The 23,982-nt window shown below is 44.1% G+C and overlaps 1 protein-coding gene and 1 long non-coding RNA gene across 9 annotated transcripts in view; both read left to right on the top strand.

The window, feature by feature from the left end:
- Window positions 1-12,414, top strand: part of PDE1A (phosphodiesterase 1A) — a 144,397-nt gene extending 131,983 nt beyond the window's left edge. For 4 of the 8 annotated variants that reach the window (XM_083409032.1, XM_083409034.1, XM_083409033.1 and 1 more), the window contains 3 exons: window positions 4,268-4,561; window positions 10,668-10,782; window positions 12,253-12,414. In XM_083409032.1, coding sequence (XP_083265158.1) covers window positions 4,268-4,561; window positions 10,668-10,738 — 365 coding nt within the window. In that variant the 3' untranslated portion in view covers window positions 10,739-10,782; window positions 12,253-12,414. The remainder of the gene's footprint in view (window positions 1-4,267; window positions 4,562-10,667; window positions 10,783-12,252) is intronic. The other 4 variants (XM_083409036.1, XM_083409038.1, XM_083409037.1 and 1 more) reach the window with 1 other exon arrangement.
- A 3,053-nt stretch (window positions 12,415-15,467) lies between these two features.
- LOC310665158 lies at window positions 15,468-16,789 on the top strand. Its single transcript, XR_014505203.1, has 2 exons — window positions 15,468-15,598; window positions 15,913-16,789. It is a non-coding gene; the product is annotated as an uncharacterized lncRNA (long non-coding RNA).
- Window positions 16,790-23,982: the final 7,193 nt, after the last annotated feature.

Here is a 23,982-nt window from a genome sequence, read left to right as displayed (position 1 = left end):
AACTTTGGTAGAGCATGAGACTTTTAATCTCAAGGTTGTGGGTTCATGCCCCATGCTGGGCAAAAGATTCCTGCATTGCAGGGGTTTGGACTAGAAGGTCCTTGTGGTCCCTTCAAGCTCTACAATTCTATGATTCTATGTTTATGGGAAGCTGATGAGCAGAATGTGAAGGTGATCGCCCTTCCCTACTGTTTTTTGTCCCTGCCTCCAGTAGCAACTGGTATTCTGAGAAACATCGGGGGTCAGCTTGAACTGAACTGAACTGAAAAATTTGGAAAACAGTTTAATCCAAGTGTAAGATGCATCCCAATCAGTCTGGAAACTACAAATTACCGTATTTTTTGCTCCATAAGAAGCACCTGACCATAAGACGCACCTAGTTTTTAGAGGGGGGATGCAAGAAAAAGAATATTCTTTAAAGGGAGCGCTGAGCAGAGCCTGTATGCATCCCAGGCTCTGCTCAGCGCTTCCTTTTACGAGCTGTGTGGAGCGTGTGTGTGGCGCTTGCAGGCTTTTCCCCAAGGAGGGAGAAGGGCAGCCTGACACTGACACACACTTAGCGCGGCTCTTTAAAGGGAGCACGGCTCTTGCGGTATTTTCCAGGAGGTGGAGGAAGGGACAGAGGGGCTGCCCTCTGTCCCTTCCCCCACCTCCCCCAAAGCCAGGTAAAGCCACATGAAACCTCCTCAGGGCAGCAGCAGGAAGGCTCCCCATGCCCTGAAGAGGCTTCACGTGGCTAAGCCAGAAGCTAGAACAGCAAGAGGGAGCACTGCGCAGTGCTCCCTCTCACTGTTCTGGCTTCTGGGATAGCTGTGCAGCCTGCATTCGCTCCATAAGACACACATACATTTCCCCTTACTTTTTAAGAGGGGGGAAAGTGTGTCTTATAGAGCGAAAAATACGGTAAGTGAGATCCCTTGAAAATGAACAAAACTCTTGTGACCCACCAAGCAAAATGCAGCCTACAAGCCACCTATTGAGGCCTGCCAAGTTTTGACAAACCTTGCCCCCATGTTTTTGCCGTCCTAAGTAGGAAGGGAAGCATTAATAGGTCTCTGACATGTGTGCCAGCTTGCCCCCGCCATTGTGGGGGCCGGCGCTGAGTGACATGTGGCACACAGTGCATGGTGCGCTGATGACACGCATGCACGCAATGTGCTGATGTGTCATGTGCCAATCGTGCCACTTGTGCGTGTGTTGCAAGCAGGCTGTGCGCATACACAAGTGATGTGAGTATGCTACACAGTGTGCGCACATGGCATGTGCATGGTCATTGTGAAATTTTGAGGGGGCGAGATCCCCTCTTGAAAATTTTGGAGGGGGGCCTCGGGGCCCCTTAGTTGGCACCACTGGTCTTTGATAGGCTCTCACATAGAGCTGCTTGGGCTGTATTTGGCTTGGTCAGTCACAGATGGTGTGGCCCCCACCCTGGGAAAATCTCACTCTGTGACATAAAACCTTCTCTGTCTGTCTCTCTGTGTGTTTTGTTACTTTAAAAAAATCTTTATTGCATTTTAAAAGTTTACAAAGAAAGCACGAAGGAAACATTACATCCAAATATTCAAAACTAAAAAGGAAAAATAGAAAAGAAAGTAAAAATATAAAAAGAAAAGAAAAAGATAAAGAAAAAAAAGAAAAAATGAGGAAAAAAGAAAAATGATGAATAATAATAAAGGGGGGGGGGAGAATTAATCAAATACACAAAATGGTTCAAAGGATACAAACAGTAATTTAAATATTCTACACACCAGGTTCCCAGAAAGAAATTACATTTGTCATTCTTCTTTTCTTTCTTTCTTTACTGTCACTTTCTTTCTGTTCCGGAATGTTAGTTGACTTACCTCTATCTCTTAGCGGCTTCAACACTTTTCTTAAATAACAAGTATTCTTTATTGATTTATTTAAATCTGTTTTTCCCCAATATATCTGTGAAATTAATCTAAGGACAACCTTAGAAATTAATCTAAGGACAACCAAGTATTATTTTTGGAACCATATTTTATCAGGTAGTTTCTGAAGCAACCCCATTCCTTTTTTACCTTATCGCCTGAGTGATCTCTTATTAGTTCTGTCATTTTGGCTAATTTGAGGTACTTGCACAACTTTAATTGCCACTTGTCTTTTGTTGGTATTAAATCACTTTCCCAGTATTTTGCAATTAGCTTTCTAGCCACTGTTGTTGCATAAAGAAACACACTTTTGTTTTCGTTTGGTGCAATAAGGTTCCTTCGTTTTGTTTACATCTCCAACACATATTGTTGTTATATATATATATATATATATAATTTGCTAATTTGCTAATTTGGATGGCGTCAGGCACCATCTGTAAATCATTTTCATAAAGTTTTCTTTTATCAGATAGCACAAGGTGAATTTTAAATCTTTTTCCCATCATTTCCCCCATTTTTCCATCTCAGTTGGATAACCAAAATCTTGTGCCCACTTCACCATCACTTCCTTGACCTCCTCGTCTTTAAGGTTCCAGTCCAGTAATAATCTGTATCTTTTTGATAATATATTTTTATTATTTAATAAAAGTTCTTTTTCTAAATCCAGTATCTTTCTTTCAAATACATTAATATTTTTGGTCTGATTTAAAAATTTCATTTCACTGGATATATTGTAGCCAGTTCACACCTACCTGCTTTAATTCTTCATATTTTTATATTTAATTGGTTATTTTCTTTTTCTAATATTTCCTTATATGTTAGCCAATTAATGTCCATAGCTTTCTTTTTTTACTGCTATTGCTTCTATCAGTGACAACCACCAAGGTGTTTTGGGTGCCAATAATTTTTTGTTTCTTTCCCATACAGTAAATACAGATTTCCTAATTATGTGACTGAGGAATCCTCTGTGGATTTTAACTTTATTACAGTGGTACCTCTGGTTACGAACTTAATTCATTCTGGAGGTCCGTTCTTAACCTGAAACCATCCTTAACCTGAGGAACCGTTTTAGCTAATGGGGCCTCCCGCTGCTGCTGTGCTGCCGCCGTGTGTTCTCATCCTGAAGTAAAGTTCTTAACCTGAGGTACTACTTCCGGGTTAGCAGAGTCTGCAACCTGAAGTGTTTGTAACCCGAGGTGTTTGTAACCCAAGGTACCACTGTATATCCCAGATAACTGTGCCAGTCGAACCTATTTTTTCAGCCTTCGATGTCTAATATATTTGCTTTTTAAAAAATCATCCATTCTTTAAGCCATACTAAACATGCTACCTCATAATTCAATTTGAGGTCTGGTAATGCAAACCCCCCTCTGTCTTTCATTTCCATTAGCAGTTCGTACTTTATCCTTTGGTTTTTTGCTCTGCCATATAAATTTTGCCAAATCTCTCTGCCATTCCTTAAAGCAATTTAGTCTGCTTATTATTGGGATTGTTTGAAAAAGAAACAACATTTTCAGTAGCACAGTCATCTTTATTGTAGCTATCCTTCCCCATAGTGACAAATTTAGCCTATTCCAAATTTCCAAGTCTTTTTTTATTTCTTTCCATGTTTTGGCATAGTCATCATTATATAAATTTATGCTTTTTACCGTGATCCAGATTCCTATGTATTTAACTTTGTTTGTTATCGTTAGCCCGGTCTTATTTACTAGCTCTAATTTTTCTTGTTCGTTCATATTTTTCACTAATAATTTTGTTTTATCTTTATTCAATTTAAAGCCTGAAACCATTCATTTTTTCCATTTCTTCTGTTATACTTTCTGTTGGGTTTTCTATCGTAATGATGAAGTTGTCTGCAAATGCTTTTAATTTGTAATATCTATTTCCCAATTTGATCCCTTTTATTCTTGGTTCTTCCCCTATTTCATTTAATAATGTTTCCATTGTTGTTATAAAGAAAAGTGGTGATAGTGGGCAGCCTTGTCTGATGCCTTTAGAAATATTAAACGTTTCTGATAAATTGTTATTTATTATCAATTTGACTTTTTGATTTTTATATATCGCTTTTATGCTGCATCCAATTTTCTCTCCTAATTCCATTACATCAATAGTTTTCTCCATAAATCTCCAAGACACATTATCAAAAGCCTTTTCGGCATTCACCAGCATCAGTGCAGCTTTTTTATCAGGCCTCATATCCAAATATTCCTAATGTATTGATCACTATTCTTGTGTTATTATACATTTGCCTCCCTGGAAGGAAGCCCGCTTGATCATTGCTGATAATTCTCTGCAAAATCTTTTTTAATCTATCCGCCAATATTCCTGCAAATAATTTATAATCTGAATTTAGTAAAGAAATTGTTACTGTTCTGTAGAAGAACAAGTGCCAAAAGCTGGTGGGGAGAGAAAGGAACAGAAAGGCCAAAGCCGATGTGCCACAGACCCGTTGCTAGAAGAGGTGGCAACGGAGACACCAAATGAGAAGAGCAAGGAAAGCGGTGGTGAAAGGCCATCTGTGGACTTGTGCCATACCTCTGTCGTCCTTCAAGTGCACTCTCTCAATTCCCTGCCCAAACCATCTGACTCTGAGATCTCCCCAAAGGATTCTTTGAATAGAAAAGAGACTGCGGATGTACAGCAAGACACAAAACCTTGTGCTCCGCTAAATGGTAAGAGGACATCAGCAAGCATGCCTCGGATGGGTTTTGTTCAGGTTTTGTTTTTAATCTCTAATTTTCCATTACAGATTCTCACATTCAAATCAATATAACCACATAGTAATCATCAACTCCCCCCCCCCCACTCCATGGTTCGTTTTCGCTATCCATTACCACTGCATATCCCAATTACTCCAAACATTTTCTTTTATCCCCATTCTCATTATATCTTCACTTAATTCAAACTTCTGAATTTGCTGTAACCCTGCTAATGTTTTATCCTGCTTACAATGATTCTTCAGCTATTCTACAAACATTTTCCAGTCTTCCTTGAAGGCTCCTTCTTCTCATTCTCTCATTCTATTTGTTAATTTTTCTAATTCTGCATATTCCATCAGTTTCGTCTGCCACTTCTCCTTTTATTGGCGTCGTTCCCTCTCTCCATTTCTGAGCATATATCGTTCAGGGCTGCTGAATAAGGTATTCAACACTGCAGTTAACAGATCGCACCTTATGCAAGCATGCACAGACTAATAGGTCTCTATGTAAAAGAAATTAGCCAGTACAAAAATGTAGCCAGATTCAGCTATCAGCAACGAGTTATAGTGTTGCTTGGGAATTCTAAAATACCCCCCACCAAAAATCTGAGATTTATAAATCACTACTGGCAGTTTGTTAGTATCTAGATGTTAATAAACTCTGGTCAACCTGGAAAACGCCTGACCCAGATCCATCCCCAAATTAATGTGAGGGACAGGCTAGTGTTTAATCAGAGGTTGAGAGCGGTAGATTCGCAATCTGGGGAATCGGGTTCGCGCCTCTGCTTCTCCACATGCAGCTGCTGGGTGACCTTGGGCCAGTCACACTTCTCTCAGCCCCACTCACCTCACAGAGTGCTTGTTGTGGGGAGGAAGAGAAAGGAGAATGTTAGCCACTTTGAGACTCCTTCGGGTAGTGATAAATCGGGATATCAAATCCAAACTCCTCCTCCTCCTCCTCTTTTTCTTCTTCTTCTTCTTCTTCTTCTTCTTCTTCTTCTTCTTCTTCTTCTTCTTCTTCTTTTCTTCTTCTTTGCAGTTTGGAGGGGCAGGGAAGGAGATGCTGCGTCTCCCCGTCTCCCCACAACCAGGGGCAGATGGAAGGGGATGCGGCAGGCACAGGCCACCCCAGGTGTTACCACTGAGGGGAGTGACAAAATGCCGGGTGGCACTCACTGCGGGGCCTGCAGCACACCCAAGTCGCGTGTCTCTCCTGGGAGAGACGTGTTGGATTGGGAATGCACAGGCTCCACATTGATCAAATGGTCCACCCGCTGCCTCCCGCCCCCCACCTGTAGGGCAGCTGAGTGGGAGGAGGCAAGCAGACTCCAGAGGCCCTGCAGTGTGCTCCGCCCCTATGGGCAGCTCACCCTGCCCCTGGGCGTGCCACCCCGGGCGACTGAGCGGCTTCCTCCGCCGCTGCCTGCATGCAATCACACCCCAGAGAGTAGGAGAGTTCTGTCCTGCTGGGTGTTCCCTGCACAGATCCCTGCAGGCAGTAGGATTGTTTAGGGAAGCTTTTAATGTTTGATGTATTACGGTATTTTAATATTTTTTGGGAAGCTGCCCAGAGTGGCTGGGGAAGCCCAGCCAGATGGGCGGGGTATAAATAATAAATTCTCCTCCTCCTCCTCCTCCTTCTTGCCCCTTTGGTGGGCCTCCCATGTACCACAGCTTCATGTGCTGTGTCTGCTTGGCCTCCCGCCTCTGGCATCATTGCCCCCCCCCTGTGTCTTGGCTTGTTGTGGTTCAGCTCCCAGCCACCGCCACTAATGGCAGCGCCACCTGCCCCTGCTCCATGGCTGCCTCGCTTATCCTTCACCGCTGCCACCGCTGCATTATGGGAAACAGTTCTCCCTGAGCCAGCCACACCTCACTCACTGCTGCCTCTCAGGTTGACATTTCAGGATAGGAAGCAGATCTTCATCAATGCACGCAAGTCCACTTTCCTCTGTTGAAGGGATGTAGCCCTCCATAAGCTGTTGGATCACAACTCCCATGATCTATGACTGTCGGTCATGCTATCTGAGGCTGATGGGAACTGGAGACATAACATCCAGAGGGGCACAGTGGAGTAGTGGTTAAGAGCGGTGGACTCGTAATCTGGTGAACTGGGCTCGATTCCCTGCTCCTCCACATGCAGCTGCTAGTCACACTTCTTTGAAGTCTCTCAGCCCCACTCACCTCACAGAGTGTTTGTTGTGGGGGAGGACGGGAAAGGAGAATGTTAGCCGCTTTGAGACTCCCTAGGGTAGTGATAAAGCGGGATATCAAATCCAAACTCTTCTTTGCTCTATTGAAGCAGCCAGGTGCTCAACACCTTCATTTGTGCATCTGAGCATATACAGGGTTTGGGGGATATCATTTTTGCATACTGTGCTACAGCCTTCCATTGGTTTCAGTAGGAGTTACCGCCTCCTTCCTTGGAGGTTTTTAAGGAGAGGTTGGATGGTCATGGATGCTTTAGCTGAGATTCCTGCATTGCAGGGGGTTGGGCCAGATGACCCCTGGGGTCCCATCCAATTCTGCACTCCTGTGATTCTATGATATAGCTGCAGAGTGAAAGATCGAGCATTGGAGATCAGATTTATATAGGCATCTGGATTCACATTTCCCTATACTTTCCTTGCAATGCCTTTCTGGGCTCCAGTGAAATAGCTGAGTGCATATTTTGATATGGGTTGGAATCCACACATTCCCATCCAAGGCTATCAGTTATTACACGTGATCATGAACGCTTTGGGTGGGGCCTTGGTTTCTAAATCTCCGATAAAAAGTTTGGTGAAGCATCCAAAAGAAAAAGCTCAGACTATATTAATAGAAGCTATTAAACTTCTATTAAACTTGTTATTTATTTGCTGAATGCCAAGGTTGCTGGGAAAGTAATGCTCACCTTTTCTAAGTAAATAGTGAGGGCTGGTTTTTTTTTCTGGCTGAGCAAATCCTCCGCCTGTTATTACAGCACATCCCACTAATTGTAGGCACTTAATATCATTGGAATCCCATGGGCCAAGTCATTTGTACTGAAAAATAAAGAACAGGTTCCATTGCTAATTTTACATGATTTTAATGTGATGCACTCCAAAACGGAAAGTCGATGTAGAAGCTTTCATTTCATTAATATGGAACATTCCTTTGCTAGTACGGAATGGGAAAAGGGAATAGCTAGAAAGCCCTTCATCATACACTGTGATAATTAACTTGGATTAAAACTAATGAAACCAACTGCAGCCGACATTCTGATGGGGATGGAATTTGTCTATGTTATCTGTAGGAAAAGCATTGCTGTACATAGAATTCTACAGCTTATGTTTTATGTTAACATTATAGTGATATTAAGTGTGAGTTTGGAAAGGGAGATTGAGTTGCTGGGGGAAAATGGCTGTGATCTTCCCCACTTTTTGACTGGGACCTGCTAGTGGGTCACAGCCTGATCCAAAGTGGGTCATGACAGGGGCCCTACCATCATGCAAATATATGGTAATAGGTTAAGAAATGGAGCCCCCAATGAATGCATGTTTGGGTTAAAAGTGGGTCCTGGGTCTGGAAAGGTTGAAAACTGATTAGCCAATCAGCACACATACAAAATATTATTGATTTCAGTGGGAGAAAGCGAAGGATTCATCATCAACGAGAACTGAAGCTGCAATCCTGTACAACTATATCGGCTGATTGCTGGGTCTGGCGAAGCCCATTGCAAAGCATTCTTCAGGACCCCATTGCAGAGCCACTTTGCAAGGCGCTTCTCAAAACCTGCCATTCAGCTGATCATCAGGATTTGCAAATTCTTTTTCACAGGGCTTTGCAGGCATCAGAAATCAGTGTTTAGGAAGAAATCTAATTCTGTTCTTGTTTAAAGGCAAACATGTTGACACTTTCTGAAATAGTATGTGAACCGAAAGTCAGCTATCCATCAAAATCTGAACTTCTCTAGATTTTGCAATGCAGTTCTCTAGCCAACTTTTTATTTTACAAAATAAAAGAGCATTATATTACAGGCAGGGCTGTCTTTACCCGGGGGTGCAAGGGATGCAGGGCACCCGGGCGCCGAATTCTGGGGGGCACCAGGCACCCGCCACTGAAGCCGCCTAAGCTCTTAACTATCTACCTGTTATGAAATGATAAATAATTTTGATCAAGCTAGAAAAACAAAATACATATATACCTAGGTATTACCGAAATGTATACCTACTGTTTCACTAAAGGACTTTTGATTTGTTCGCTCATTTACCAAAGACGTGCTGCTCCAGCGGCGGTGCTTGTCATTCACAATGGCGGCACTTGTCAGACCCAACGACAGTGCTTGTCATTCACAACAGTGCCATGCACGCGAAATTAACCCTTACATCGAAATATTATATTACGTTTTGTATTGAGCTGCTATGCGGCAGCAGGGTCAGCGGCACCTTTGACACGACTGATGTTTCTCCTAAGTAGGTGCCTAAACAATACTTATAAGTTTAATTATGGTGGTGGTGTATACTTAAGTATAAGTGTGTTGTAAATAAATGAGTAAATAAAATAGTTTGTTTCTTTTTCCTCCCTTCTTTCTTAAACAAGAGATAAGGCATAAGCGTGGTGTCTGACATAAGCATAATAAAAGTTAATTTGGGGGCTAAACCAAATTTGGGGGCGCTGGGTGGACCTTTGCACCCTGGCGGCGTATATGCTAAAGACAGTGTTGATTACGGGAAATTGCTTTGCAAAGATTTCTTTGTTAGGCAAAATTGCATATATAAATGTGTCTATTAGGATAAATTTGAACTAAAATGCTGGTGGGTTTTCAGGAGGACTTTTTAAATTAAATTGCAAATTGGTGTGGGATTGTGGAGAACTGAATTTAAGACTGGAAAAAATGAGAATTGGAGAGAACCTGAAACTGGCAGATTCTCCCATCCCTCTTGGTGGCACCTGAAAATCTCTTTTAGCTGGGCCAGGCTTTTGCCTGCTCCACACCTGATGTCATATATCTGTGGTTTTCAACCAGTGTGTCATGGCACCCTGGGGTGCCTTGAATGATGGTCAGGGGTGCTGTGGGCAACACTGGCCTCTGTCCCTCCTTCCTTCCCTCCCTCCTCTGATGCCCTCTCGTCTCTCTGCCTCCCAAAGGCTTGCACAGCTGTTTGTGCAGCAGCCCTGGCTGCAAGCTCCCCAGGCGAATCGTGTATCTGGGGCTGGTCAGGGGGTGCTGGTTGCCAGGAGCTGAGGTGGCATCAGAGTAATCAAGCAAGCAAGCAGGTGAGGGAGCCCAGCCAGCCAGTCCACCAGCCCTTGATGTTGGGAATGGACAGACAAGTCCCAGGTCTCTGTGGGGCAGTGTGAGGAGGCAACTCTCTTTGGGGCAGGGAGAGGGCAGCTCAGAGGCCAGGGGCAGCAGTGGCGGCTGCCCAGAGGACTTCCAAGGAGAGGGGAGAGGAGACTGAGGGAACACTCCACAAGGGAGGGTGTTCAAAAAATGGTGAGAGCCTGTCAGTTCTACAGGTGAGGAGTGACATAAATGGACTCCTGAGCCCCACAGGGCTGTTGCAGAAAGAATGTAGTTGGTCAAGGGAGCGTGGACTCAGAAAGGTTGAAAACCTCTGTCATATATGATGGCAGGTAGGCATGGCTTGGCCAATATGGCCTATGGGCCAAATGGAGAGGTCTGCTGGACCTAAATAGGCCTGCGGACCAGAGGTTCCCCACCCTGATTTGCCCACTTACCTGGGAGTCAGCCCCATTGTGCTCAAACGGGATTTACTTCTCAGTAGACGTGTATGGAATTGTGCCATAGATGTGCTTAACTGTGTCTGCATCTCCTGGTTCTCAAGGCTAATGCAGAATTTAAGTAGCATATACAGTTCTCCACCCACCACCACCATTTGCAGCCATCTTGTGAGGTGCATTAGGCTGAGAGGCCCTAGGCCAGCCAAGAAGTTTCATGATTGATTGGGAATTTGAACCAACCCAGGCTTTCCTGGACATAGTCCAGCACTTCAACTGCTAGGCCACACTTAGACAGTCAAGGCCACATAATAGCTGGCTCACGTGACTATGTGGAGACTTTTTTATTTTTAAAAAAGCTTTGTTTTTCTTTCCAGGTGAGCCTAACCTCAATAAGACCCCAGAAGTGACCCCTGAAGAACAGAAGCAGAAGCTGCTCCGCAACTAGATGAGCTGCATCCTCAAATGTTTCTGCTGTTTTGAGAAGGATAGGTAATTGTTTTCCTACCTGGTTTTCCCCTTGCGACAGAGCCCTGAGAATTAAGTTGCCACAGGGTCGCGAAATGGCTCCAAGTCACGTTACAGGGTTTGCATCCCATCACTCTGTTTTCTGTATCTGGGTGACTGCTTTATCTGAACAGTTAAAAGAAGAAGCCTCATAAAGTTGTAATGGGATGGAGCGTGTCCAAGAGAAGGAAGTCCGGTTGCAGGAGAGACATGTATCTCAATTGCTTGGGATCCAAGTATCCCCATGAGGCAAGTTAGCGTTGACCGTGGGGGCCAGTTTTGCCAATGCAGTGGCTCGAATTATTAGGAGGAGACAACCGACGACACTGTGTGGAGTTGTTGCTCATGTGTGCTGAGGCTGGGAGTGGAGAGGGAGAGGTGGCGCTAGGGTACTTTTTTTGGTGTTACAGTTCATCACTGCAACTTTCACATTTTCAAGACTTTGGAGAAAAACAGGAAATAGGGCGCTGTTCGCCTATCGTGCCCCCTTAGTGGAAGGATTTCTGCTTCTGCCATGGGACTTTCTCCCCTCTCTTCCCTCTGTGCGTGCACCTCTCACCCTCCCCGAATCAGCTCTGCAGGATTAGTGCAACCCATGGAACAGATTTAGGGGGTACACTGGGGGAGGAGAGGTGGGGGGGGACCACTCTGTTGCACAAGCAGAAATGCTTCCACTGATGGAAAGTTCACTCAGTGCTATGTTGGATTCTGCAGATAGCCAGTCATGCTGCCTTTGTTGGAATGAAGCCACAGAGTTTCCCTTCTGACTCCAGTGTTGCTGCTGCTTACCTGGATAGGACTGGGACAGGGCACAGTGGTGATGGTGAGGTTGTTCCCATGGTACTGCCTTCTTCAGCACCGTGCTTGGCTTAGCTCTGCCCAGGTAAACAGCATCGATACTAACCTTGGGAGGGGGACCTCCATAGCTCTACACACACACCCTTCACCACACCTGGAAATAACCCACTGTACTTTCATGTCCTTATTGTTGTAGCATGTGGCATACCTTTCGATTTTTAAAAATCCACTCTTCAGTCAGTGTGGTGTAGTGGTTAAAAGCGGTAGCCTCGTAATCTGGGGAACCGGGTTCGCGTCTCCGCTCCTCCACATGCAGCTGCTGGGTGACCTTGGGCTAGTCACACTTCGTTGAAGTCTCTCAGCCCCACTCACCTCACAGAGTGTTTGTTGTGGGGGAGGAAGGGAAAGGAGAATGTTAGCCACTTTGAGACTCCTGAAGGGGAGTGAAAGGCGGGATATCAAATCCAAACTCTTCTTCTTCTTCTTCTTCAAGCAGGTGCTACTTAATGACACTGGGAGAATCAGCATCCTTCAGTGTGTAGTCCATTCTCCTTTGTAACCTTCAAAATGTTCAGTTTCATTACTCCACAGTTAAATGCCTTGAGTTTTGCACAACAGCAAATCTCAGCCTCCTCCCTCCTCCATTTCTGTTTGCAGGATGAACAGTGCAGCACTAAGACATCGCCATTCCCCACGAGGCTGTTACCTTCTGTGCCAAATCATCCTTGGACCATCCTATCTATAGACGCAAAACTGATGGATACTGAAACATTAAACACTACAAAGCCCTGAGCTGGTAACTCAAGGCACTTAATAGCAGCGCTGGATATGTGGAGTTATTTTGTTCCTTCTTCCGGTCCTGCTACCCCTCAGCTTTGCTGGACTGCATTTCCAGCCAATTTCCTTTGAAATCCATGAACGAATGTTGCCATGTGCAATGTGGGCTGAAGACTGACTGGCTAGCAGAGACTTCTGGACAGCCTGCTTGGGACAGAAAGCACAACCACGGCTTGTAGATGACCGAGGGGTGCAGTGGGTGGGTGGCATACCAAGCTGAGGTCGCTACAGACAGCCGCAGCCTTTCCTTCTCACAGCCCTGTTGCATAATGACGCTCGTGTCTGCATTTATGCGGGTCCTTTTCTTTTTCAAAGCGCGGGAGATTCCGAAAAGCTGTACCGAAAAATTCAGGAGTCGCGGAAAAGCCTCTTGAATGAGCAGTGAATGTATTGTTGACACCATTCTGTGTTTAGGTGGTGGGAGCAGGTGTTTTATTTAACCAGCTTTTTTAAGAGAGAGAGAGAGAGAAATGATCTGTTTAAAGGTAGTGAAATAACAGTAGGTCACAAGTTCAAAGTGTTGCCCTTCTTCTTGGGCTCTAGCAGACGAGGCATTGCCTGCTGGTTAAGCATGTGCTATGCATGCAGAAGTTCCCAGATCTAATTCCCTGGCACTTCCAGTTTAAAAATGAGCTGTGCGAGGCCTCTGGCTACAGTCTTGGAGAGCTGCTGCCAGCCTGAGTAAACATTACTAGGCTAGATAGGCCAATTGCCTCCTTAAGGCTGCTTTATATGTCTGTTGTTCAAAACTATCTTGATAGATATGCCATGAAATTGCATTGTGTTTTTTTAAATATATACATATACAGAGAGAGAAAGACAAAAGAACTACCAATGATTGGGGTAGGTGGTCTTAACTTGCTCATAAACCCCAGGCAAATGGTCTGTGGGCACCACTGAGGAGATAATTCAGTCAAAACCTGTCTGTTGCACTGAGGACAGCACAGTGACTCTGCATGCTATAGCAGTTCCTCTTCTTCTTTTCAGGCCTCTCTCACATTTTGAACTGGGTACATTCCAAAATATCAGGGATGGTATAAGATAATACCAAGAAGTCATAACAGATGCCAGTTGCCATGGAAGCCATAGCAGATCTGCGCAGTTTTAGTATGGATTATTTAATTTGGGGTGGGAGTGATGCAAAAGATTTGGGGGTGGGGTGGGTGGGGTGGGAGAGAGAAGCATTTTAAGATATTTTATAAGGGCCAGAGCTTGCCTTCAGCATGGACTTTTGTGTACAGTAGCGTAAACACAACATTTCAAAGAATAAAAACGTATGATATACTGTATAATGCAACTTGCGGTTTGGCTACTCTCACTCTCTTTCTCTGTGGGTGCGCATGGGAACATGTGCACATGCACAAACTATGGCTGCCAGGTGACTCCCAAGAGTCTGTGCCCTCATGTCCTCTTGCAGAATTGCCTCTCCATTCAAATAACTGTCACCGTGAATCATCTGCTTTAAAATGGGATGCAAGAGGTGTATCCAACATGTGTGTGTGTATATAACTGGGCTAGTCTTAAGGAATTACTCAGGAAAAACACCAGAAGCATTCGAGTCCAGAGCCCGGGGTGCAAATAGAAGCCATGATTTATCTGCACTGAAGTGAATGATATGGACTTTACAGCAATGAGAACTCAGTGAGGACAAAGTACCGCAGCCTGCCTACAACAAACCATAAATCTGTGGGACACTGATTTTCCAGTGTGTTAAAGATCTAGGAGGAATCCCTTACACCATCTCTTTCTGCAAAAGTACACCAGCCTTGTGCTTGCATTTGGTACGCCTACAGATGAAACTCTGCAGTCTGTGAGTCTAGCCACCAGCCAGAGATCTTTGGGCTGAGATTGCCAAGACTTTGGGCTGAGATTGCCTCTTGTCAGTGCTAGGAACTATTGACTTGTGAGTAGGGACCACTCCCACTATTGAAACTTACGTTGGCCTGAGTTCTTGGTGTGTTTTTTCCCCTCCACACCCTTGCCATTGTTCTCGCGCTGCCACCAACCCTACCACTGCAACTTTACCTGTGGTTGGGCCTGCATTGCTGCTGTGACACAGAGGAAGCAGCAAAACCACAATGGGCACAGAGGTGAGGGCAATGGTTCAGTGGTGAGGGTGGGAGTGGGTTGGATCTGCTGCCAGAGGCAAATGGCTTCGCCTCGCCTCATTGCAAGGCTGCCCCTGTAGGTGGCTGTGCATGAGGAATATGTGTGCACGGGAAAGAGCAGGCGAGGCAATGCTCTGTGATGTCGGGCTGGGGAACCTGTGGCCTCCATATTGTTAGACTTCCTTCAGCCACAGCCAGCATGGCCAGTATGCAAGGCTGGTATCTAGGGAGGCCACCAGGTTCCCCAGCCCTGCTGCCAAGCATTGCAAAGCCAAGTGATTGGTGTCTATGTGTTCCCAGTCAGTTGCTCTCTCTGTGAGAGGGAGGGAGAAGACATGCAGAAGAAAGGCCTGCTTCTCTAGACCTTCAAATTGAAACCTTCCACAAGTAGAGATTACAAACTAAAACTCATAAAGATATGTATAACAAAATAATTCATTACAAAGATTTTCTCTTTTTCACTCGACAATAATGTTGATCCTTATAATTTATCAGCTTGCAGATGTAGACTCAGTTTCAATCACAGGGCCCTGTTTCGATGTATTCACCTTCATCAGCTGGAAGTATCAAATATTACATGAAAATACATTTAGATTCTAAATTATCATAAATTATAAAACAATATTATATACCATTTGGTTCCTTACCTAATTTTTAAAGGGTTGTGTTACTATTTTTGTTACTATTGACTATTGACTTGTGCGTAGGGACCACTCCCACTATTGAAACTTACATTGGTCTGAGTTCTTGGTGTGTTTTTTCTCTCTTGGTATATTTAATAACAAGAACTCCAACTTATTTAAGGGCGTGGAGGGAGCCTGGTTCTGTTGAGGGAGAGGTTGTGGGGGCGGGAGTGGCATCAGCATGCTGGAAACCAACAACAAACATTGAGATCTTGCTCATCTCCCTGATTTGTTGTTGTCCGTAGGGATTATGGGGAGCTGAGCAGCAGCATTGCAGAACTACAACAGCAAAGTGCTGGGTAGCGCTCATCTCTTGAGTGAGTAGAAGCATCTCTTCCTTAAGAGACATCCTGCTTTACTCTGTGTCTGAGAGCAGTGGCGTAGCATGGGTTGTCAGCACCCGGGGCAAGGCAAGTAATTTGCGCCCCCCCCCCCGCTGCACTGTGCCTCCCCCAGATAGTCCCTCACTCTCTCTCCGCACCGCACCGCACGCCTGGCACCCTCCCCTCCACAGTGGGCGGCGACCCGGCGGCTCGGATCGGATTCGCACAGCCAGCACTGCAGTGAGAGAGAGTGAGTGAGCCAGGTAGGGGCAGAGAGCTGCGAGTGCGAGCGCACCACCCCAGATGTTGCGCCTGGTGCGGCCGGCCCCCCCTGCACCCCCCACGCTACGCCACTGTCTGAGAGAGAAGCCAGCTGGAAGGACCTTTGATTCCCAAGAGATTTGAATGCAGATCAGATAATAACAATCAATAATAATTTTATTCTTTGTACCCCACCCGTCTGACTGGGTGCTCCTAGCCGCTCTGGGCTGCTTCCAACATATCTAAAAACATAATAAAACATTCCACATGGCAAAGCTTCCCTCTACAGAGCAGCCTTCAGATGTCTTCGAAAGGTCATATAGTTACTCATCTCCTTGACATCTGAAGGGAGGGCATTTCACAGGGTGGACGAGAAGCCCCTCTGTCTGGTTCCCTCTACAGATGTGTATTGCAGATGGCTCAGAGCAACCGCACACTCAAACACAATAAACAGCCAGTACAGATCAGGCCTTGGTTTAGCAATCCAAGTTTATATGTCAAATGCAAACTAAGTGGGGATCACCAACAGAACTGTTAACTACAACTCCCAGAGTCCTTTGGAGGAAACAAGGACAAGTCACAGTTGTATAAACACAACATACATTTGTAATATATCTAGGGCCTTATAAGGATGCATATGTCCATAATGTCCCAAGGGCCTGTTGAAAATACCGTCCAACAATTATTTTGTATATTTATCTTGGGAGAGCTGGTGTTCCCTGTAATTTAATAATGGGTTATGATTTCTGGATGTTTTGAATTTTCAATTTTCAATGTGGCAAGCATCATGGGATGATCAGGGTTATTTTTTTCTGCTGTACTTGCCTGCGATAAGAAGGCGAAATAAATTATATTGGAAAGTAACGTTTGTAAAATGTTGACATGCCTTTGAGATATATAATGCAAAGCCTCTGATCACTGCCTATAGCTTTGTTTGGCAAAAACTGATGCACCATAAAAAAAAAAATGCCATTGATTTCTATAGCTTGTGATTCTGTAGTTTCTGGTGTTTCCCCCTTTCTTCTCCTTGCCTCCCAGTGAGGAAAGCAAACACACCTTGTGCTATGTCTCTTTTGTCTCCTGGGTTCTTTCCCTCCCCAAAAGAGAGTGCAGTATAGATAGGTAGGACGATCACTTAGGCCTTGCCAAAATATACATCACAAATAAAGTAGATTAAAGAGAAGCCCAGTTTGCATACAATGTGCACGTGCAAATTTATATTTCTAGATCCATATTTAAGAAACAGTAATAGGATAATATTAACAGAAACTATAAGCTCAGTTGAGTTTTAGGTTCTGAGATGCTACTTCCAAGACATGTTGCTGCCTGAATCTGAGCCCCAGTGGTCCCTCCTGCTAGGGCCAATATTTGAAGAAGTCTTGCTGTACCATTAAGACATTGGTTTCTGCCTTCATCTATCTCCTGGCCTCCCCTGGACCTGCCTGAAGCAGGTTACTTGGACTTCATGCATAACAGAATCCTAGCAACTCTAGAAAATGCCCCCTTTATGAGAGAGAGAGGTAGAGATCTTGTTTTCTGGGTCTGGTCCCTATGGGGAAGCACTGGAAATTACTAAAAAAAAAATCAAGAGGTGGATGTATCCTGTCTCTCTAGAGTATGTGTATGTCTGTTAGGGTGGAAATCGCTGAGTGTCTGGACCAGGCATAGGCAAACTCAGCCCTCCAGATGTTTTGGGACTACAATTCCCATCATCCCTGACCACTGGTCCTGTTAGGGATCATGGGAGTTGTAGTCCCAAAACATCTGGTGGGCTGAGTTTGCCTATGCCTGGTCTGGATGTATGGCAACAACTTTGCCTGAGAAGCTCAGCAGCTTTTGTGTCCCCTTTCTGAAATGTGGCAACCCTGTGTCAATGCACGTACAAGACCAGTGGCAGATCCAGGGTTTGGAGGGGTTTTGACTGCCCCCATCCATCTTTGATGAGCCTGCCTCCTCTCCAGCAGAATCCTTAGCTCTTCCTCTTCTGCCTCACCATTGCTGCCACCTGCCTTCACACCAGGCAGAGAGCCAATGAGCAAGCAGGCATTGGCAACGACTGCTTCTCCTCTCTCCACCATCATTGTCCAGGGTTGGATCTATACTGGTTTTTGTTTTTGTTTTGTTTTTTAAAAACGCTATAGAAGAAAACGCTGTAAAAGCTCTCGATGCAAAATCCCATTGGTGACGGAACTACTGCTCTACATTGCCATCTGGTGCCGCATGTTTATAACACAGTTTGTTGTTTAGTCGTGTCCGACTCTTCGTGACCCCATGGACCAGAGCACACCAGGCACTCCTGTCTTCCACTGCCTCCCGCAGTTTGGTCAAACTCATGCTGGTAGCTTCGAGAACACTATCCAACCATCTCGTCCTCTGTCATCCCCTTCTCCTTGTGCCTTCCATCTTTCCCAACATCAGAGTCTTTTCCAGGGAGTCTTCTCTTCTCATGAGGTGGCCAAAGTATTGGAGCCTCATCTTCAGGATCTGTCCTTCCAGTGAGCACTCAGGCCTGATTTCCTTAAGAATGGAGAGGTTGGATCTTCTTGCAGTCCATGGGACTCTCAAGAGTCTCCTCCAGCACTATAATTCAAAGCATCAATTCTTTGGCGATCAGCCTTCTTTATGGTCCAGCTCTCACTTCCATACATCACTACTGGGAAAACCATAGCTTTACCTATACGGACCTTTGTTGGCAAGGTGATGTCTCTGCTTTTTAGGACAATTCATGTAGCTGAGTCTCAGGGCAGATTAAGAGGCAGATGAACAAGCAATTTGTTTCTTGGGGTCGCTTCCGGTGAGCACCAGGGGCAGGTGGGATGCCATTCCATAGGATTGTGCCACCCAAGGTGGCTGTTGCAGTCTGCCTCATGACCAGGCCAGCCCTTCCTATCAGAACAGTCTAGAAAGAGGCTACAGATTTCTAAGCTAACTGAAAGCCACTTCCCAGAACATGTGCACACTTTTTCTGTTGCCGCACAGTAATCTCTGCACAAACAGGGTAGTGTTTTTTAAGGCTGTGTGAAACCAAGCAAACCCAGTGAACAGAGATGGCAGGAGGATTTATCTATACATAATGAACAATGGAGACTCTTACTATACAGCTCTTAGCATTCTGAACTGGGTGGGCTGAGAAGTGTCAGTCTCCAGTTTCATTTTCACTTCCTGCAGCAAAAACCTGGCACCCCTAAAACTGTTTACACTCTGTGACTTATATCAAGACTGAATGCGATTAGCTGCTCCAAATATCTAAGAAGATACTTAGCAAAGAGATACAGAACTTCCTGTTCTCTCGAAGATGACAGAAGTCTGCATTGTTCATTTGCATGAAATGAACATTTTGTTTCTCACTCACCCGAGAACTTCAGTTTAGCATCTGCAAACTGATGAGCAACTCTCTCTCTCTTTTTTTTTGCACCCTCTTAATGGTAAATGACATTCTGAGAGATGATTGACATCCTGAGCAAAGTAACTGGATCACTGAGAAGCCACTACAGTATTAGCTTATTCTCAGGTTCATTTTGCAAATAAACTGGCATTATAAAGAGAAACGAACATTGTGACTCTTGACTGCCCCCGTCTGTTCAGTTGCCAACTTGCGGGATGTAAACTGCATAGTAACACAAGAAGTAATCTCATTTAAGGCCATTATTACAGCAACCACGACAAACACTGGGCTGGGAATCTCAGCTGTTGCTTCTCAACAGCTAAAGGGGGGGGGGGAGTGGAATAATTTGCAGAGTGGTTTGGTGCATGGGAGAAGGGATGCTTAATCATTCCTTTGCTGCTGTTTCCCCCCTCCCTCAACTAGGATTTACAGATACATATTTGACATTTTAAAGGGGGGGGGGGGGGACTGCACAGAGATAGCAACAAAGGGTTAATTCCTAACTCTCCTGTTGCTGTTTCTCTGATACAAAATAATTCACTTCTTCCAGTTTACTGGGCGGGGGGGACTGTCTGTGCTACATTAAAGAATACACTCCCCGCCTCCAAATATTTACACTGATATAAAGCCTCTAGCTACTGTGTTGTGATCAGAATACATTTTTTTTATATATATATATAATATTTTATTAAAGTTTTTACATAAAAAAGAAACAAGAAATAACAGAAAAATACAAAATTACAGAAATACATAACGACAAAAAACAGCAAAAAAGAAAAAAAGAAGAAATAAAAACAATTCCATCTTCATAATATTTCTTGCGTTTACTTATTTCCCAGACTTCCCCACACCTCCCCTCACTGTATTCCAATTCATATATTTGATCAGCAAATCCCTTCCCTCTGTCTTAACTGATCTTTATCTTAATTTTGATATCTTAATATATCTAGATCTCCTTGGTATCTTAAAATATTAAATCTTTTAATTTTACACCTTTTTACTAATAACCTTTTGCGTTTAATCTGATGTCATTCTAGCATTCATTAATCTTATAATATTTCTGTAGATAATCTTTAAATTTCTTCCAATCTTCTTCCACCGTCTCTTCTCCCTGGTCTCTGATTCTGCCGGTCATTTCTGCCAATTCCATATAGTCCATTACTTAGAATCATAGAATCATAGAATCATAGAATCATAGAGTTGGAAGAGACCACAAGGGTCATCGAGTCCAACCCCCTGCCAAGCAGGAAACACCATCAGAGCACTCCTGACATATGGTTGTCAAGCCTCTGCTTAAAGACCTCCAAAGAAGGAGACTCCACCACACTCCTTGGCAGCAAATTCCACTGTCGAACAGCTCTTACTGTCAGGAAGTTCTTCCTAATGTTTAGGTGGAATCTTCTTTCTTGTAGTTTGTATCCATTGCTCCGTGTCCGCTTCTCGGGAGCAGCAGAAAACAACCTTTCTCCCTCCTCTATGTGACATCCTTTTATATATTTGAACATGGCTATCATATCACCCCTTAACCTCCTCTTCTCCAGGCTAAACATGCCCAGCTCCCTTAGCCGATCCTCATAAGGCATTGTTTCCAGGCCTTTGACCATTTTGGTTGCCCTCCTCTGTACACGTTCTAGTTTGTCAGTGTCCTTCTTGAACTGTGGTGCCCAGAACTGGACACAGTACTCCAGGTGAGGTCTGACCAGAGCAGAATACAGTGGCACTATAACTTCCCTTGATCTAGATGCTATACTCCTATTGATGCAGCCCAGAATTGCATTGGCTTTTTTAGCTGCCGCGTCACACTGTTGGCTCATGTCAAGTTTGTGGTCAACCAAGACTCCTAGATCCTTTTCACATGTACTGCTCTCAAGCCAGGTGTCACCCATCTTGTATTTGTGCCTCTCATTTTTTTTGCCCAAGTGCAATACTTTACATTTCTCCCTGTTAAAATTCATCTTGTTTGTTTTGGCCCAGTTCTCTAATCTGTCAAGGTCGTTTTGAAGTGTGATCCTGTCTTCTGGGGTGTTAGCCACCCCTCCCAGTTTGGTGTCATCTGCAAATTTGATCAGGATGCCCTTGAGTCCATCATCCAAGTCGTTGATAAAGATGTTGAATAAGACCGGGCCCAAGACAGAACCCTGTGGCACCCCACTAGTCACTCTTCTCCAGGATGAAGAGGAACCATTGATGAGCACCCTTTGGGTCCGGTCAGTCAGCCAGTTACAAATCCACTGAGTGGTAGCATAGTCAAGACCGCATTTTACCAGCTTCTTTACAAGAATATCATGGGGCACCTTGTCAAATGCCTTGCTGAAATCAAGGTAGACTACATCCACTGCGTTCCCTTCATCTACCAGGCTTGTAATTCTGTCAAAAAATGAGATCAGGTTAGTCTGACATGACTTATTTTTCAGAAATCCATGCTGACTATTGGTGATCACAGCATTCCTTTCTAGGTGCTCACAGATTGTTTGCTTAATGATCTGCTCCAGAATCTTCCCTGGTATTGATGTTAGACTGACTGGGCGGTAATTATTTGGGTCCCCTCTTTTCCCTCTTTTCTCTTTCATCTGCCATTCTTCCAGAATACATTTTATTAGACTTAGCACTGACATACTGCTCTACAGCACCATCTTGCACACATTTACTTAGGGATGAGTTCCACTGAATTCAATGAGGCTTCCTCCTAAGTAAAGTTTCACAGGTTTCAAAGTCTTAAAAGTGATATTTGCCAACTAGGTGCCTTTGAGATTTGTCCGGACTGCAACATCCATCATCCTAGGGCCACTGGCTAGTTGGGACAGAGCGAATGAATCTCTACAGCTGGGGAAGGCTACCTTAGAAGGTTAAATCTATCATATTATATATCCATGCAGGTCTATCAATTTTTTTATTTAATACCTTTAAATTTTGATTTCTTTTAAAAGAGGAAGTGTCTATATAACATTTTGGGCAAGTGTAGATGATATTTGCAGACATGGCTACTCCTTCTGGAGCAGGGGAGAAATCCTTCCAAATTTAAACGATTCCCTGTGGGCATGGCTTGGGGAAGTCCAGGGCTTTCTTGACCCAGCTCAACACAAATCCAGATTATCCCAAATCAGTCTGATTCAGTTCAGGCTTCAGCCAAATCTGGAGCACAACCCTACAAATTATGTGCATAATTATGAAGTGCAATAAATCCAAAAAGTGAGTCCTCTCCAGCATTCTGACAGAGAGAGAGAGAGAGAGAGAGAGAGAGAGAGAGAGAGAGTACACACACATACAAGAGGAAAACATGAACGAGCCTTTCAGCCTAGTTAAAATAGAAATTTAGATGGACTTTCACCTCATCTAGCAAGGGAATTTTGTATGGAAGAGTTATGTTACTGTAGTTAAATGATAACTCTACTGTTACCAAAGTGAAGAAGAATTGGTGTGTTTTCATTTAGAGTTTTCAGTCTACCTCAGAGTAATCTCTGGAAGTTTTATCTGCTCCAGAGCCAGAATAAGGAGGCATACAAACAACCCCATCACAAACTAGTCATAACAACATAATGATTCCAACTGCATTTATTAGATACCATATATATATATATATATATATATATACACAGACCTCCCTTTTAACAAATAGTGAAAGCAGATATCAGCTACTCTTTTGTGCTGAGAAGAATAACGGCTACATATCCTGTTCCAAAGACATGAGTCACTCATTAGATTGTTGCAGAGGTCAGATCAATGAGTGACTAAGTATGCATTACCTCATTAGCCAATCTGGCCATCTGTCGGCTGAGGATCCCACCTCAGTTCCTAAATTCTGCCTGTTGATTTTTGAACCATAAGCTTTGGACCTGCGTTGACTGTGGGGTTTAACAGTAGTTTGCTAATGAAGTGCGCTAATGATGTCATGTAGCCTGTAGACATATGTTGGCATCCCTCACCAGAGTTGAAAGCCATAATGGTGAAGAATTTTCAGGCGCAAGGGAAGGGATCAATTACACATATAGTCACATGCACAAACCCCTATCTCTGTGGTGTCAAAATTTAGCATTTGGGACACAAGGAGATGCAAGCCCATTGGACAGGGAAGCAAGGTGTGCAGGCAAGAATGCGTTTCTCCCCTCTCATCTAAAGATCTGAGAGGACAATATAATCAAGAATATTATGTATAAGTGTATCCATTCATTTCTGTTTTGTTTTTTTTCTTTTCAAAGCTCAGCAACTGGCTTATAAGGCCTACTGGCAATAAGGAACCTATCATCATTTGGCATTGCTGATTAAGTTCTGCCTCTGACAATAATGAAAAAAAGTATAAAAGTAAGGGGTCCGAGCATACAAAAATAGACTTGATTGTTGGACACACAGACCTACCACTGAAAACAGCAACAGCAGATCAAGTTCTCCCTCATCTCCCTATAACAAGCCAACATGTGTGTGTTATGGCATCATTACACAATGTTTTTCCCTGGCTGGGCCCACAGAGTGGCTAACAAAGGCGACGCCAGGAAATGTGTGGGGAAAACACTGACAATTATGCCTAAATTCTACTGCTAAGCCAGTAAGCAAAACCAGCAAATCAAATGGGGCTTGTTCGTTTTGTCTAATTAAAAAACACACACAACCCAACCAAGAACCAACCTCAGACATTTTGAAATTGTCTCTGGAGGTTCACGTTATGGCTACGTCTTTTTAAATGCTGGGGCTCATTGCTGTGCTCCTTTCCCCCAGGAAGCAACAAGGGCTCCTACTTTTGTATCCGAGGAGCTATATCCTGGGAGAGAAAACTATGCATCTCCTCCAACTTCTGT

Source organism: Podarcis tiliguerta (genome assembly GCF_965153285.1).
Source record: "Podarcis tiliguerta genome assembly, chromosome: 1".
Lineage (NCBI taxonomy): Eukaryota > Metazoa > Chordata > Lepidosauria > Squamata > Lacertidae > Podarcis > Podarcis tiliguerta.
The sequence above is the reverse complement of the archived record's forward strand: the minus strand, read 5'-3'. Positions and strand labels throughout refer to the sequence as shown.